The sequence below is a fragment of the Pteropus alecto genome, unplaced genomic scaffold (assembly GCF_000325575.1).
Source record: "Pteropus alecto unplaced genomic scaffold, ASM32557v1 scaffold75, whole genome shotgun sequence".
NCBI lineage: Eukaryota > Metazoa > Chordata > Mammalia > Chiroptera > Pteropodidae > Pteropus > Pteropus alecto.
In genome coordinates this window covers 28,671,847-28,687,659 of record NW_006440638.1, presented here as the reverse complement: position 1 = coordinate 28,687,659, position 15,813 = coordinate 28,671,847, and the positions used below count along the sequence as shown (strand labels likewise).

Below are 15,813 nucleotides of genomic sequence, written 5' to 3'. Positions count from 1 at the left end.
TAAAATTGATAAGCCTCTAGCAAGCCTGATCAGGCCAAAAAAGAAAATACAAACTACCAATATCAGAAATAAAAGACGGGAACTTAACTAAGTATCCTACTGATATTAAAAGCATAAACATATGAATGGAACTATTTCAAACCAAAAAGCTTCTGTACAGAAAAGAAACCATCAGCAAAACAAAGAGGTAACCAGTTGAATGGGAGAAGATATTTCCAAGTAATGCCTCCAAAAAGGGGCTAATATCCACAATATACAAAGAACTCATACAACTCAACTACACACACACACACACACACACACACACACACACACACACACACACGCACACTCTAATTAAAATGTGGCAGAGGCCTGAACTGACATTTCTCCCAAGAAGACATACACAAATGGCCAACAGACATATGAAAAGATGCTCAATTTCACTAGCCATTAGGGAAATGCAAATCAAAACCACAATGAGATACCACCTCACATCTGTTAGAATGACTATCATCAACAGGACAAATAATAACTGTTGGAGAGGTTGTAGGGATAATGGAACCCTCATACACTGCTGGTGGGAATGTAAATTGATAGAGCTACTATGTAAAATAGTATGGAGGTTCCTCAAAAAATTAAGAATAGAATTACCATATGACCCAGCAATCCCTGTTCTGGGTATCTACCTCAAAAATTTGAAAACATGTATCCATAAAGATATATGCACCCCAGTGTTCATTGCAGCATCATTATTCATGGTGGCCAAGACAGGGAAACAATTGAAGTGCCCTTCGATGACTGGTTAAAAATGTGGTACACATATACAATGGCATATTACTCAGCCATGAGAAAAGATGAAATACTGCCATTTGGGACAACATGGATGGATCTTGAGATTATGCTAAATGAAATAAGTCAGAAAAAGTTGAGAACCATGTGATTTCACTCATGCGTGGGATATAAAACAAAGCAACACACAAACGAGACAAACAGACTCATGGACATGGGCATGGGTTACTAGAAGGAAAGTAGGGGGGGAGGTAGATAAGGTTAAAAGGGGCCAATTATATGGTGAAAGGAAATTTAACTTTGGATGGGGAACACACAGTGCAATATGCATATGACGTATTGAATTGTACCTTTGAAACATGTAATTTTTTTAACCAGTGTCACCCCAATAAATTGAATAAAATCAACAACACACATACACAAAAGAATAATAAGGGAATATTATGAATAATTTTATGCCAGTAAATTTGAGAACATACACGAAATGGATGAATTTCTTAAAAGACACAAATTATGAAACCTTACTCGAGAAGAAATAGGTAAGCTGAATAGCCCTGTATCTATTAAATAAATTAAATTTGCATTCCCAGGAAGAAAACTCCATATCTAAATGGCTTCACTGGTGAATTCAATGAAACATATAAGGAAAGAAAAATACCAGTTCTACACAAATTCTTCTAGAAAATTGAAATGGAATACTTTCTATCTCATTTTATGAGGCCAAAGTTTCCATGAAATTTTATATATGGTATGAATCATAAAAGAAAAAGGTGAAAGAAAATCATAAATTACTTCATTAAAAGAAAAAATGATTTTTCTTCAGAAGACAAATATGAAAATGAAAATGCAAGCCACAGATTACAAGAAAATACTGTAAAATTTATATTTGTCCAAGTACAAGCACCTATGTTATATAAAGAACTCTTACAATTCAATAATATGTCATATTTTTTAAAAAGGCAAAAGATTTAAACATTCTTCAGCAAAGAAGTTATTTAGACACCAAATAACCACATTAAAAGATACAGTTAGTCTTATTCCTCATTAGTCTTTAGGACAATATAAATGAAAATGACAATGAAACAATAGTATACACTTATTTTCATGGAAGAAAATAAAAAAGGGCAGGTCCAAGTGCAGGCTAGGGTGTAGGACAAATGGAACTCATACATTGCGGGTGAAAATGCCAAATGATGCATTCACTTAAGTAAACGGTTTAGCAATTTGTTATAAAGTCAATCATAGACTTACCATCCATTGTACTCCTAGCTATTTACCCAAGAGAAATGAAGGCATATATCTACACAGATCTTTTAAATCAGTTTCGAGACATAATTTACAAAAATAAAATCCACCAGTTGTAAATGAACAGTTTAAGGAGTGTTATAGGCAAATGTTTATAGCAGCTTATTCATATTATCCTAAACTGAAAACAGCCTAAATATTCATAAATACATTGTGATCCATCCATCCATATACAATGAAATAGTGCTTAGCAATAAAAAAGAATTAACTCCTGACATATGTAACATGGGTGAATCTCAGAAACATTATGTTAAGAGAAAGCCAAACTAAAAAAGTAGCATACTGTGTGATTCTATGTATATGAAGTTCTAGAAAAGGCAAAAATATGGTAACAGAAAGCAGATTGGTACTGCCAGGGGCTGTGGGTGGGAAAAAAAGGGTGAGGGGCTGACTACAAAGGTTCATAAAGGAACTATTGGCCGATTTAAATCTTCTATTTCAAGATTGTATTGGTAGTTACACGACTATACATTAAAAAAAAAAATCAAATAGTTCACTTAAAATTGATGAATTTTTTGTGTGTAAATTATTTCTCAATAAGCCTGATTTTAAAAAATTTGTGAGGAGTGGCATTCTTTTGTTTTGCAGATCTCTTTCATGTTTTGCTTAATAAGACATCTTGATTCTCATACCAGCTTCTGCTTTTAAACTTCCATGTGTTGTTTTGCTTAAAGTATATGAAAAATATCTAGCCTGTGAGATAGAGAATTGAAAAGTGTTTCAATAGATTTTTTTAGATACCTGCGCGTATTCTTTGAAAGGACACTGTAATATAACAGTGTTATTTTAGAAAGATTAGTTACAGTGGAACTTGAGATCATATTAATGAAGTTTTTGTACTTTGTTACGTTAAAATCCACTGCTCTGTCATGTCCTTCGAATGAACCTTAACATTATTTGTCGGTTATTTAGAAAATATTGGTTCATTGAGTTCCAAGTGTTTGCATATTTCATTTATATATTATAATACTAAAAAATAGCATTCCTTAATATCACCAGTGATCTCATCAGAAAAGTTAAGTATTTGGAAGCTGTCAAGTTTGTTCACAGTGGTGAATGAAAAAGTATCAGTGGCATCACTGTAGAGGGAGTTGAGTCTGTACCACTCGTGGGAGAGCCTGGTTTTGGTCTTATGTACCCGTGCCTTCATGGGCAGACCCACAGATTCTCTGGCTGTAAAAGCTAGTCAAAAAAGAGTAGTTAAAGTGGTCAGAGAGTGAAGGGCTTACCTTGGTACTAGAAAGATTATGATATTTCAACTTAGAGTGGCAGAAAGGATGGTATGATTCAAATATTAAAAATCTTGAAGAATATAAGTTGGTTGAATGTGGGCTTATTCATCAGCTCCCAAAACTATCTGAGCCACTTAAAACTTTTAACCAGTAGAACTGAGATTTTAAACTCTAAAGTATTCCTTGCCAAATGGCAGAACTCCTAAAGTGAGGTGAAGAGATGAGTGGGAACAGGTTTATTAGTCATAATCTCTTGACATTGTTATTTTTTCCTTTTTTTTTTAGTAAAGTATAGTTGACATATAATGTTATATTAGTTTCAGATGTATAGCCCAGTGATTTGACATTTACATATCTTATGTAATTGTTCTCTTTTTTTGAGCAGAGGTTATTGGACTTCTTGGGCCAAAGTCAAAGCAGTGGCTGCCATTTACTTTTTGGTTTCCAGCCCAGGAGCAGGAGTAATTAGATTTAAAAAAGAAAATCTCTTAAAACTGGGATTTTATTACTTCAGAAGATAAAGTCATTAAACCTCCTTAACTGTTAATGAGATTACTTTAAGCAAGTTTCTTGTGTAATTCTTAAATCCACAATCCATAGGTACACAGTGGAGTGGCTTCACTAGGAAAGCGACCTAGACCAGGTCTAACTAAATTACGGAGATCTTGTAGTGCTATGTTACCCTTACCCAACAGAAACTGTGATGGCGTTAGCTCATTGATTCTGGGGAACTTAAGAAGTACAAAGTACTTATCCTAAAATTCATGGAGTTAAATAGGACTTGAAAGAAATCACCTAGCTTGTATCTTAGATAGGATCTCAACTGTTTCTAAAGAACTGACTTTTTTCCAGTAATCTTTATGGCCAGCTAATATTTCTTCTGCTGAAATTTTAACCAGTCTGTTATTTAAAATTTACCAGACATTTTACAACCCAACATATTAGTTTCACTGAGAGTTTTCATACACATACCACACACATGAATATTTTGAAATTTGCAGAAGTCTCCCTAATGTCCAGAGAACAGTCACATTTATTGATCAGGAACATTGAAATGAATGTGCAAATGGAGGCAAAATTGGCTTCTTCCACAGTGGGGGAGGGAAATCAATTGAAGTTCACCAGCCAAGATTTTGCATATCTAAATGGGAAATATTTTCTATTGCCAAGTTACCTACAATTTATAGAGCCATAGCATAGCTCAAAGGCAGTGAATGGCTGGAATCCTGAAAAGGTCACCCTAGAAAATGCATAGTTTTCACTTGAAGCACTATTTGAAAACAGCCTCAAAACTTTGTTTTAACCATGTGCAGTATGATTTCTTTCTAAAATATATTTTTCTATAGGATTTGTAACATCATTTTGAACCATGGCTTCAGTAAAGTGCAACCTCAGCTATTTGAACTATGGTTCAGAGTCACAAATAGATGTCCTCAAGTCATGCTCTAACGATGACTAGCTACTCTTTATGAAGTAAATTCATATACATTACTAATGGTGACCTAGAGGCCAGGCATAAATTATTTTCAGAGGTGCGAAAGTAGTAGTAAATTCAGATTGATGTGATTGTAGCATCCTCAGATGAGGTAGTTTGGTGGTAGAGGTAAGATCTTCAAATATTAAAGAGATTCTGATAGGAAACAGGCGAGAAATATGAAAGAAAAAGGGGGATTGAAACATATCCTTTGTTTTTATAACCAAACTTTCCCAGAGGCGTCTGCTTTTATATATTTAATTAATATTCTTCATCTTAGTACTCTTTTGTGTCTTTTGGATATATTTAAGAAAGCCATATTTTTCAGGCTCAAAAGCCTTTCAAGAGAATGGGTTTTGGGAAGAAACCTGCAGCAGCAAATTAAGAATGCCATGTTTCCATGTTTGTATCTGAAGAAGGGAGATGATAAAAAGGAAAGGCTTCCACAATCTTCCAGCCCCTTGTGTTCTTGTGCTTACCAGTATTTGAACTTATTGCAAGTGATTCCCAAGGGTACTATTCTTGAGCAAGCTTGTATACTGTTTGTCCATTATACATATATAACTTCTGTAGTCCTTGCTTTACTGAGAAGATCTTCTGAATTTCAGGTAAAAAACATCAGAATGAATTTCAGCTTCTGGTGGATCAGGCCAAAAAAGGATACAAGAAAACTGTTGGAATGTCAAAAAAAAAAGTAACAAAGAAAGATGAATCTACAGAAAAACTATTATCCATATGCATGGGTAAGAGACTTTAATTAAAAACAAATAATATTGAATTTCTCTATTTTTAATACACAAAGAAAATTAAACCAAAGGTATTTACTTTGGACTTATTAGATATTTGAAATGGGAAAAAGGATTGGGAGAATGTCCTGCAGACAGTTTATAAAACCTGTCTTCCTTTCAGTTAATGATAAATCAGAAGTTTCTTAGTTGTTTAAGCTTGAGGTTGTTTTCTAGGTGTAGGATTTACTGTTGCAGATCTTTAGCTATCCTACAAAGAGAATAAATTATTTTTCTTATAGGTATTTATTTTGGATGGAATGTTCTGCTATAAAAATCTAAAGCTAATATACTTGGTATGCCAATACATGGCACATTCCTTAATTTTGACCCATTTTAAAAGTTGAGATTATATTTTTATTGCCAGGGCTTTGGGCCAGTAACAAAACAGAATCATAATGGAGGAAAGTGCTCAAGGAAATCCTGTTATTATTTTTTTTCTTTACTATGGTAAAATATACCATATTATTTTAACTTTTCATAAATGTATAGTTCAGTGGCATTAAATACATTCACAAGGTTGTATAATGTTGTGTAACCATCACCACCCAAAACTTTTTCATCATCTCCAATGAAAACTCTGTATCAATTAAATAACTCTCTTTTCCCCTCACCCCTAGCCACTAGTAATCTCTATTCTACTTTCTGTAGCTGTGAATATGCTTATTCTAGGTACCTCATATAGGTGGAATCATATATTTGTCCTCTGTGTTAGCTTATTTCATTAAGCACATTATTTTCAAGGTCCTCAATTTGTAGTACGTATCAAAATTTTATTACTATTTATGGCTGAATAATATTCCATTGTATGTATATACCACATTTTGTTTATCCATTCATTCATCTATAATGGATTATTTTCATCTTTGGGCTATTGTGAACAGTGCTTCTGTAAACATTGGTTTTCAAATATCTGTTCAATTCTCTGCTTTCCATTCTTTTGTATATATACCTGGGAGTGGAATTTCTGGTTCATTTGGTAATTCTGTTTACCTTTTGAAAAACCACCAAGCTATTTTCTACAGTAGCTATACCATTTTACATTCCCACCAGCAATGCTTGAGAATTCCATATTCTCTATATCCTTGCTTTTTTTTGTTTTTAACACTTGTTTTTTTCTTTAGCCATTGTGGTAGGTATAAAGTGGTATCTCATTGGTTTTGATTTGCATTTTCCTAGAGCCTGGTGATGTTGAGCACTTTTTCATATGTTTATTAGTCTTTTGTCTTCTTTGGAGAATTGTCTGTTAAAGTCCTTTATCCATTTTTTAAGTTGGGTGGTTTGGATTTTTTTGTTCTTTAGTTTTAGGAGTTCTTTATATGTTCTGGATATTAATGTCATATATATATGATTTGCAAATGTTTGTAAACATTTTCTGGGTAGTTTTTTTTGCTTTCTTGATAGTGTCTTGTGATGCACATAGGTGCTTAATTTTGATGAAATCCAGTTTATCAATTTTTTTCTTTTATTTGCTGCTCTTTTGGTATTAGATAAATGAAGTTGTCAAATCAGTGTCATGAAGATTTTTCTTTGCTTTTTACTAAGCGTTTTATAGTTTTAGCTCTTACATTTAGGTCTCTAGTCCATTTCAGGTTATTTTATATATATGGTGCAAGGGAAGGGTCCAACTTCATTCTTTTGTATGTAGATAATTCAGTCTTCTGAGCACTATTTGTTAATGAGACTGTGCTTTCCCCCACTGAATGCTCTTGACATCCTTGTTGAAAATCAATTAATTGTATATATGAGGGTTTATTTCTGTATTCTGTTCTATTCTGGTGGTCTATATGTCTGTCCTTATGCCAGTACTATACTGTTTTAATTATTGTAGCTTTGTAATAAATTTCGAAGTTGGGAAGTGGAAGTCCTTCAACTTTATTCTTTCTTTTCAGCATTGTTCTGGCTCTTAGGCTCCCTTAAGATACCATGTGAATATATTTTTAAAATTTTTATTTTTCCATTAGAGTTGACCTTCAGCATTAATTTATATTTGTTTCAGGTGATTCCATGCAAATTTTAGGATGGATTTTTCTTCTACAAAAAGTGCCTTTGGGATTGCATTGAATCTATACATTGTTTTAATTAGTTTTTACATCTTAACAATATTGTCTTCCAATCATGAACACAGGATGTCTTTCATTTATGTGTGTCTTCTTTAATTTCTTTCAACAAGTTTTGCATTCTTCAGCATACAAGTCTTTTACCGCCTTCGTTAGATTTATTCCAAAGTATTTTATTCTTTTAGGTGATATTATACTCTTTTTGTTCTAAATTCTCCTGGTATCATTTAGGAGGCTGCTGCCTGAGTATATATACCTCATGGTCTTTGTGAACAACTTGGATTTGTTCATGCAGTTATTAAAGCATATTCTTAGAAAGTTTAGCTTCTGAGAAAATCTGGCTTAAATTAATATCTCAGATTAGGAGAACATTTTTGTTCATTGGTTGAATCTTGCTTGAAATGATTGCTTGCTTGTACTTAGGGGTTATGTATTATATGTGTATATGCACATAAATATTTGTTCTCTCTGGGCTTCACAGATGAATGCTGCTGATAGATTGCTGTGCATGAATGTACATGTCTGGGAGAGGTGGACAGTGTGAGAGAGAGGAAGACAAATAGACTGGCACAGACTGGCTGAAAAGCTGGGCTTTGTATGGCATCATACAAATATATGTACTGTGTAATTTTTGCTCTTTAAAATTAACTTGCTCATTGAAGTACCAGTATAGGTGAACAAGATGTGTGTTCTCTCAAGTAAACCCTTCATCTGTTTTGTTGCATGTCTTTTCCTGTAAATTTTCTCTTTTATAATAAAACTTTGACAATTCTGTTTAGTGTCCTTTGTTAAGGGTCACTTGCCTCTATAAACACACTGGATGATGTGTGAAAGCTCTGCTTCTTTATGAGGAAACTCATGAAAGGGAGCTCTATACTATTAGCACTCATGGCTTGCATGTTAAGTATAGTATTTATTCAGTTTCTGAATCTAAAAGACAGCACTATTGAAATCCTAGCCGAGTCCTAAAAACAGATCATGAGGAGAGTCTTGGGCACCGAAGAATCCTTCATGGATGATATTATTTTCAGCACTCATATCTACAGATATTTGGTCATCCCTGCATGTCACACTCTTACCTTGTGTCTGCATCTCTCCAGCTTTCCTGGGCCTTTATCTCTATCTGCAATAAGAGACCTCACATTGAGGCTATAATATGACAAGGGATGCATAGAAATGTGACATTTATTGGATCAAGCAGAAATGCTGGTTATGTCTGATTGGTTTTCCTTTTCCATAGTGAGTATTAGATTCTGTGTAACAGATTTAGAAAAATGTCTAGATAGATTCACTACTGTAGTAGTGAGTGACAAATATTGTGGTTCTTTTATTAATGGAATCGTTAATCTTTTTTTGTTATGCTTACGTTTATCAGTGTTCTCTGATCTGTGAATATGCAGAATTCTTTAGTAATACTGTAAATAGAATCCTCATTAGAATTACAAGGTTCTCCCCACTCCTGGTTTTAAAAGAAATTTTGTTTTTAAATTAATTAATCTGGATATACAATATAATTAGACGATGCCATTGTAGTGTTGATTCTAATTCTCTGTCACTGGAGTTTTGTAATCAATGTTACATAAACTTCCATTTTACTAAGTACAAATAGCAATATTAAGTGTTGTTGAAATAAACATACAGAGGTTGTATATTTTAAGATACTCTTAAATGTTTCTTTTTTTTTCTGTTCTTCATTTTTTTTTTCCCTTTTAGGACAGGAAGATAATAAAATGAAATTCTCAGATATGTCCTTGGTAACAAACCACTTCCCTCAGTCAAAGGTGGACTCTCCGGGGAAACTGGAACCTGATAGACCTGACGATTCTTCTAGTTGTACTGATATTCAAGAAACTCTTTCTTCACCAGAATCAGATTCATGCAATAGGTAAGAAACTCATAGTAGTTGAGTGTTTTAAATTTCTTTGAGGCATGGTACAGTTCCTTAGTTATCTTCCATTTCAGTCTCCTTTTGCTGCTTTGTAACTTTCACAGTGATAACAAGGCACGATGTGGAGAGTATGTGCAGCAATCACAACATGGCTTTGTTTCTACTCTGTAGCCTTTATATAGATATTTTTCCTGGAGTTGGAAAAAAGCATGATAGACAATGAAATTTTCATCAAAGCAATGAGTGAAGGAGGTAAAGACAACGGTACTAGAAAATAGTAGTGACCAGAAAGACAGTGCATAGGAGACTAAAACAAAAAAGAGAAATTTAATTGAGCAAGTAGAATCTATGGGGAAACTTTAAAAAGGAGAGGTTTGGAGGTGAATCATTTTCCAAATGATTTTTTAAAAAGATGATGTATTTTTAAAGGAGGACATAGTTTTAAATCATTATTATATATACTATTTTATGTTCTGGCAATTTACTTTGTATCACAAATACTTCCCATGTTTCTACCTTGTTTTACAATTGGTCTCTCTGTGTGTTTGTGTGTGTGTGCAGTGTTTTCTTGTGTTTCTGTATGATGATTGACCAAACTCTTTAATTTCTGTTGGAAGGAGGTAAAGGATATCTACATTTTCCCCATTGTTCTACTTATATACCTAAAGCTATAGAAAAGCTCTCCCTACATAATCTTTGCTACTTGTTCAATATTTTAAAATTGTTAAATTATCTAGAATGATAGATTATGTCTAATCTGAATCATTAAATTAAGAAGAAAGAATATACCCAAAGACCCTCTGCTTTCCTAGGGCTCTAGGTTCAAATTACTCAAAATCAAGTATTAGGAAAGGAAAGTCTAATCAAGTCACTCCTAATGTTTTCAAGGTCAAAACATTGTATCTCATGTTGGGTAAGGCAAAACCACGTGGTAGCCTGAGTTCTCTCCAGGAGTGTGGTACTGCTGCACAGTTACTCTAGATAAAGCCATACTTGCAAGTGCAGTGGATAGTATTTATTTTTAAACACAAGTCTCATAGGAATACAGCATAAAAAAGGAGGAACACCAGAGTCTAGGGGAGTAAGTTACTTTTTAAACATAGTCACAGGATTCCTGAATGTTTCAGAACACTGGAGTAAAATGAGACATTTTTATGAAGTTGGAGTGGGAATGGAAAAAAGTGAAAGGAGAAACACATGGCAGCCAGTATATTTATCTGATGGTGACAATATGGGAAATAGAATAAGTATGTCAGAGGTGTTGGCCTCAGACACTTATTGGCATCACTCAACTGAGAGGCTTATAAAACCATTAAGTTAAAAAAAAAAAGTAAGCTCTTACATTTTATTTCACATTTTAATTAGTTATCCATGTGTATATGTCCGTACACACACATATCCACCCATGACCAGTAGAACTACCTCCTAATTGCCATTTTTTAACAGCTTTATTGATATATAATTTACATTCCACACAATTCAGTCATTTAAGTGTACAATTCCATGGTTTTTAATATGTTCACAGAATTGTACAAGCATCACTGCAATTTTAGAACATTTTCATCACTCCAAAAAGAAACATCATAATTATTAGCAGTCACTCCTCATTTTGCCCCTGGCAACCACTACTCTACTTTCCGTCTCTATAGATTTGCCTATTCTGGTCATTTCGTATAAGTGGAATCATATAATATGTGATCTTTCGTAACTGGCTTTTTTTTCTTAGCATAATGTTTTCAAGGTTCATCCATATTGTGTCATGTTTTAGTAATATATTCCTTTTTATTGTGGAATAATATTTCATTGTATGGATATATTTTATTTATTCATCTATTAGTTGATGGGCATTTGGGATGTTTCTAATTGCAATTTTAACAAGGGGAAAAGTCACTGAGTTTGCTTGTATACTTGGGAAGCTTAGCTTTAGAGACTACATATAAGGATTTGCCTGGCTGGCCTTGAGAAAGTGGACAGTGTCTGTTACTCATATCTTAAGTATGAATAAGTATGAGACACATTGTAAAAATTAAATGTTATTAGTCTTAAAAATTTTTATTTTATCTGGGTTCTTTTTTATACCTATCTTTTCATTTTCCTGTCATTTTGTCAGTCTAAGATTTTTTAAAAATTTATTTATTTAAATTCGTTTCAAGTATACACTACATTGGTTAGACATCTATATAGTTCATAAAACGATCTCCCCAATTGCTCCCTCCCTCCCCAGGCCTTCCACCATCATATTAATGCTAACTGCATTCCCTCTGCCATGCTCCCCATGTCCAACTGTCAACTACTAATTTGTATTTCTTTAACCCATCACCCCATTCTCCCAGCCTCCCAAACTCCATTCCCTCTGTCTGTCACCAAATTGTCCACTCTATTTGTGAGTCTGTTTTTGATTAGTTTGTTCTTTTTGTTCTTTAGATTCTGCATTTAAGTTAAATCATATATATCTTTCTCTGTCTGACTTATTCATTCAGCATAGTAACCTCTAGGTCCATCCATGTTGTTGCAAATGGTAGGATTTCATTTTTTTTTAATGACTGAGTAATATTCCATTGTATATATGAGCCATACTTTCTTTATCTAATCGTCTGTTGATGGGCATTTAGGTTGCTTCCATATCATGGCTATTGTATGTCAATCTAAGATTTTTAAGTTTAAAAGGCAGAGTCTCTTCCTTATATAAGACCTAGAAACTAGGCTAAAGGGGGAGTGGGAATGAAGTGAACCTTAACTAGTATTTGATTTGATACCAGGACAGACCATTTGGCAACTGACTTAAGAGTATACTGTCAAGGAGTAAGTATAGCAAAGCAGCTATGGTGTAGTAGGAAAAGTAGTAGGCTTATAGTTGAAGTGCTTTGGGTCAGGATCCAATGGGTGATTTGGGATTCAGTCTTTTTAAGTCTGTTTCCATATCTATAAAAATATCTTATATTGCAGATCTGTTGGGAAGATGAAATGAGGTAATAGATGTGAGAGTCTGGTGAATATATGATTGTTAGTCTATTTTTATAAAGACCAAATCAAATTTTCTTCAGTAATGCTGCAGAACTTGTGACAGTATGGCTGGACATTTCAGAAATTTTTGCAGCCCTAATTCCTTCATTCTAATTCTCAATCTAATATCATAGAGTAAATCCCACAATTTATCTTTTTTTCTCCTACTTCTGTTCTGAACTTTGCTAGAGAAAGTTGTGAGTCTGGGCTGATGAATTCTGTTCAAAATTCATTTAATTTGGCCTCAGCTGGGTATTTATTCCTGAGGTGCAGTTTCTTATTTACTCCTTGTTTCATCTCCCATGGCGCTATTCCAAACCAGTTGCCTGTGTCTGTTCCCTCACTTTCAGTGGACACTTTGTGTCCCAGTTCCCTGAGGCCAGCTAATCCAACCTGTTTCCAGATCTTTCTTTCCATCTTACAGTTTCTTGTAATTTCTGACCTCTTCTTTCCTGTTAATTGTAAGAGACGACATATTTCTTAAGACATTTCTAAAGACTCTTCTTTCCCATCAATAATTAAAGACATTTTTTTCTTAAAACCAATTCATCCACCTCCTCTAAGACATTGCTTCATCAGTCATAATCATGCCTTAAATTTGCTCTTGTTTGGCCTCTTTCTTTTAGCCCTTTCTCTGGTCTCTGTTTTCCCTTATTCTGAGTAAGCAGGAAGTAATTTCAACTTCCTTTGTGAATTCCTGTAGCAGTGTATCTGAATTCCTATAGCAGTATATCTGAATTCAATAGCAGTTTATCTTAATCAAATCCTATCTTATATTATAATTATTTGACTGTCTTTTTTATTCCTATTATTATTCATCAGATCCTTAAGAATTGAGTTTATCAATCATTTAAAAAAACAAATCTCCTGCCAAGGGTCTACTACAAGACCTTTATTAGATGAATGACTTTTTGATTCAAAATTACATTTTCTGTTTTACATTTTATTGCCTGAAATTGTGATGTGTCTTATAATCAATGGTGTCTTACAGTTCCTACCAGCCAGTTCGTAGTCATGATGTACTTGCCAGTGCCTGGGCATCATGGTTTTCCAGGCTTTCATCATTTTAGTTGAGTTACATGAATTGTTAACATTACATTAGTTTGTCTTTTAAAATATCTTCAACAAATTATTATGTGTGAAAAAAGTCACAGGAAGTGCAGCAGGGCTTAAGTTTGATGTTAGCAAGGGTAGTATTCATCATTGGATGGATGACTACAATTTCATATTTTCTTGCAAAACAGTCAAGTGATTTATAAGAAAAAAAGATATCCACAAGTATCTGAAGACGCACTACATTTGAACATTTATTAATGAACATTTATTACATGATCAATTGAAGGCAGGAGAAATGGCCAAATCCCTTGGAATAGATGGAAGAAATTTCAAACTAATAGCAGCCTGGCTGATTGACCTGTTGCAAAGGACTGTTGTTAGGGTGTGACACATCAGTTTGTCAGAAACTTCTTAATGTCTTTGAACCAAAGCTGCTTACCTTCTAGTCACATGCATCATGATTGAAGAAAGAAACAAAATTATGAGTTCAGTTTGCAGAATGGATTTCAGTGACTCAGATGAAATTTCTTGAGACAGTAGCCAAGTACTTTTGATAAATGCTGTATCTCCAGTGCTCTCCGTGGTACAGATGATAACTGTGTGAGGGAAATCTCAGGCATTATAGATATTGAATCAAAACATGATGCAGAGTTGGGCTCCAAATATGAAGACATTTTAGGAATACTCGAATCAGTTTATTTCAGTTCTTTTTTTATATATGCATAACAATGGTGTAAGAAAAACTGATGTCTGTATACATTTAAGAGAACTTTCTGGATATATAAAAATTAAAAATTCTGAGAAAAAGTATTATATCATAGTTAAATTCACCTCAATATTTTCTCCCTTAGTGACATAAAATAATGGTTTCTTTTGCCATCATTATTGTTCTCGATTTTTGAAATGCAGTATTTGAATATGAATAAGATCCTTACTCACTTCAAACATAATTTCATCCCCTAATTAAAAAACTCATAAAGTAGGTTATAATACTGGTTGGTAGTAACCACGCAGAAGGCTGTCTCAAAGTTAGCAATCCATTGATTATCGCTGGTGTTGTATAGTGACTCTGAAACCTAAAAAGTCAAAGAGATTGCCACTTGATTACTGTAGTTAACACCATAGAATCAGAAAGAGAATTCAGAGTGAAAAGGGACTCACTCATTGTAGCCAAATGCTTTTAGTAGAATCAGCGTATCAGAGATAAGTGGTTTTTATATCTGGTCCAACATTAAGCATTCGAAGGAAGGGAGATAGGACACTACACTTAGTGACTGTTGAGATCTTTTCCAACGCTAAAATTCTATAATCCTGTTATTTTTGATGCTGTAATAGTTGGTAAATTATCTGTGTTCTTTTACACTTGTCCATTGCAGATCATGAATCAGCCTTCTAAAATTACATTTATTCCTTTGATAGTGAAGTATATTTCTCTTTATCCCTTTTGTTATTTATAAAAATTTTCTCACTTTTTTCTTTTGATAGTAGTTTTTTGATTTCATTGTAAAGCCCTACATTTTCAAAAATACTTTTAAGTTTAGATGTTATGAATGTTTATTGTGGAAATTAGAAAACTTAGGTAAACAAAAAAATAAAATTTCCTAATTTCATCAGCCAGAAATAACTTCATGTTAATACTTTCTATCTGTATATTCTTATAAAGATAGAAGTATGGATGGATAGATAAATGAACATTTTTTGAACAGAAGAGTCTAACTGTTCTATCATTTTTTATGCCTTTTTTTCCTCTTAAAAGTCATGCTGTTTTAGGTCTAATGTGAGTACAGATATATTGTGAATTGTTTTTTTAATTCATGCAGTCATGCTGTAATATAGCTATTACTGTTGTTGAATAAATATGTTGGTTGTTTTTTTTGTGTTAGAGTAATATTCAAACTTTTATAATATGGCAGACTGACAACTAAGAATAACCCTTATTTTAAGATCCAATATTTTATATCCAATTCAAATAATTTTTAGGATGAAACTGTTTTGTTGCTAACGTGGTTCTTAACTCTTAAGTACTTCTTTTAGAATACGAATTATTAATTATATATTGATTCTCACTTGCTAACCTGAAGACATGATAAATTGATAAGAATTTTATATTTTTATACTATAATTTCTTACTAGATGATTTCCAGGAGTTCAAGAGACTTGTCCAAATTTCTGTAAATTAACTTATTGTTCCTTTTAATCAAGAAGAGAGAGCTTTTGTTCCCTCAATTTTGGCAAGCAG

At 33.3% G+C, this 15,813-nt stretch overlaps 1 protein-coding gene across 2 annotated transcripts in view; it reads left to right on the top strand.

Moving 5' to 3' along the window:
- The window catches only part of RAD18 (RAD18, E3 ubiquitin protein ligase), a 98,724-nt gene that overhangs the window by 51,569 nt on the left and 31,342 nt on the right, over positions 1 to 15,813 (top strand). For both annotated transcript variants that reach the window (XM_025050749.1, XM_006917575.3), the window contains exons 10-11: positions 5,391 to 5,525; positions 9,341 to 9,512. In XM_025050749.1, coding sequence (XP_024906517.1) covers positions 5,391 to 5,525; positions 9,341 to 9,512 — 307 coding nt within the window. The remainder of the gene's footprint in view (positions 1 to 5,390; positions 5,526 to 9,340; positions 9,513 to 15,813) is intronic.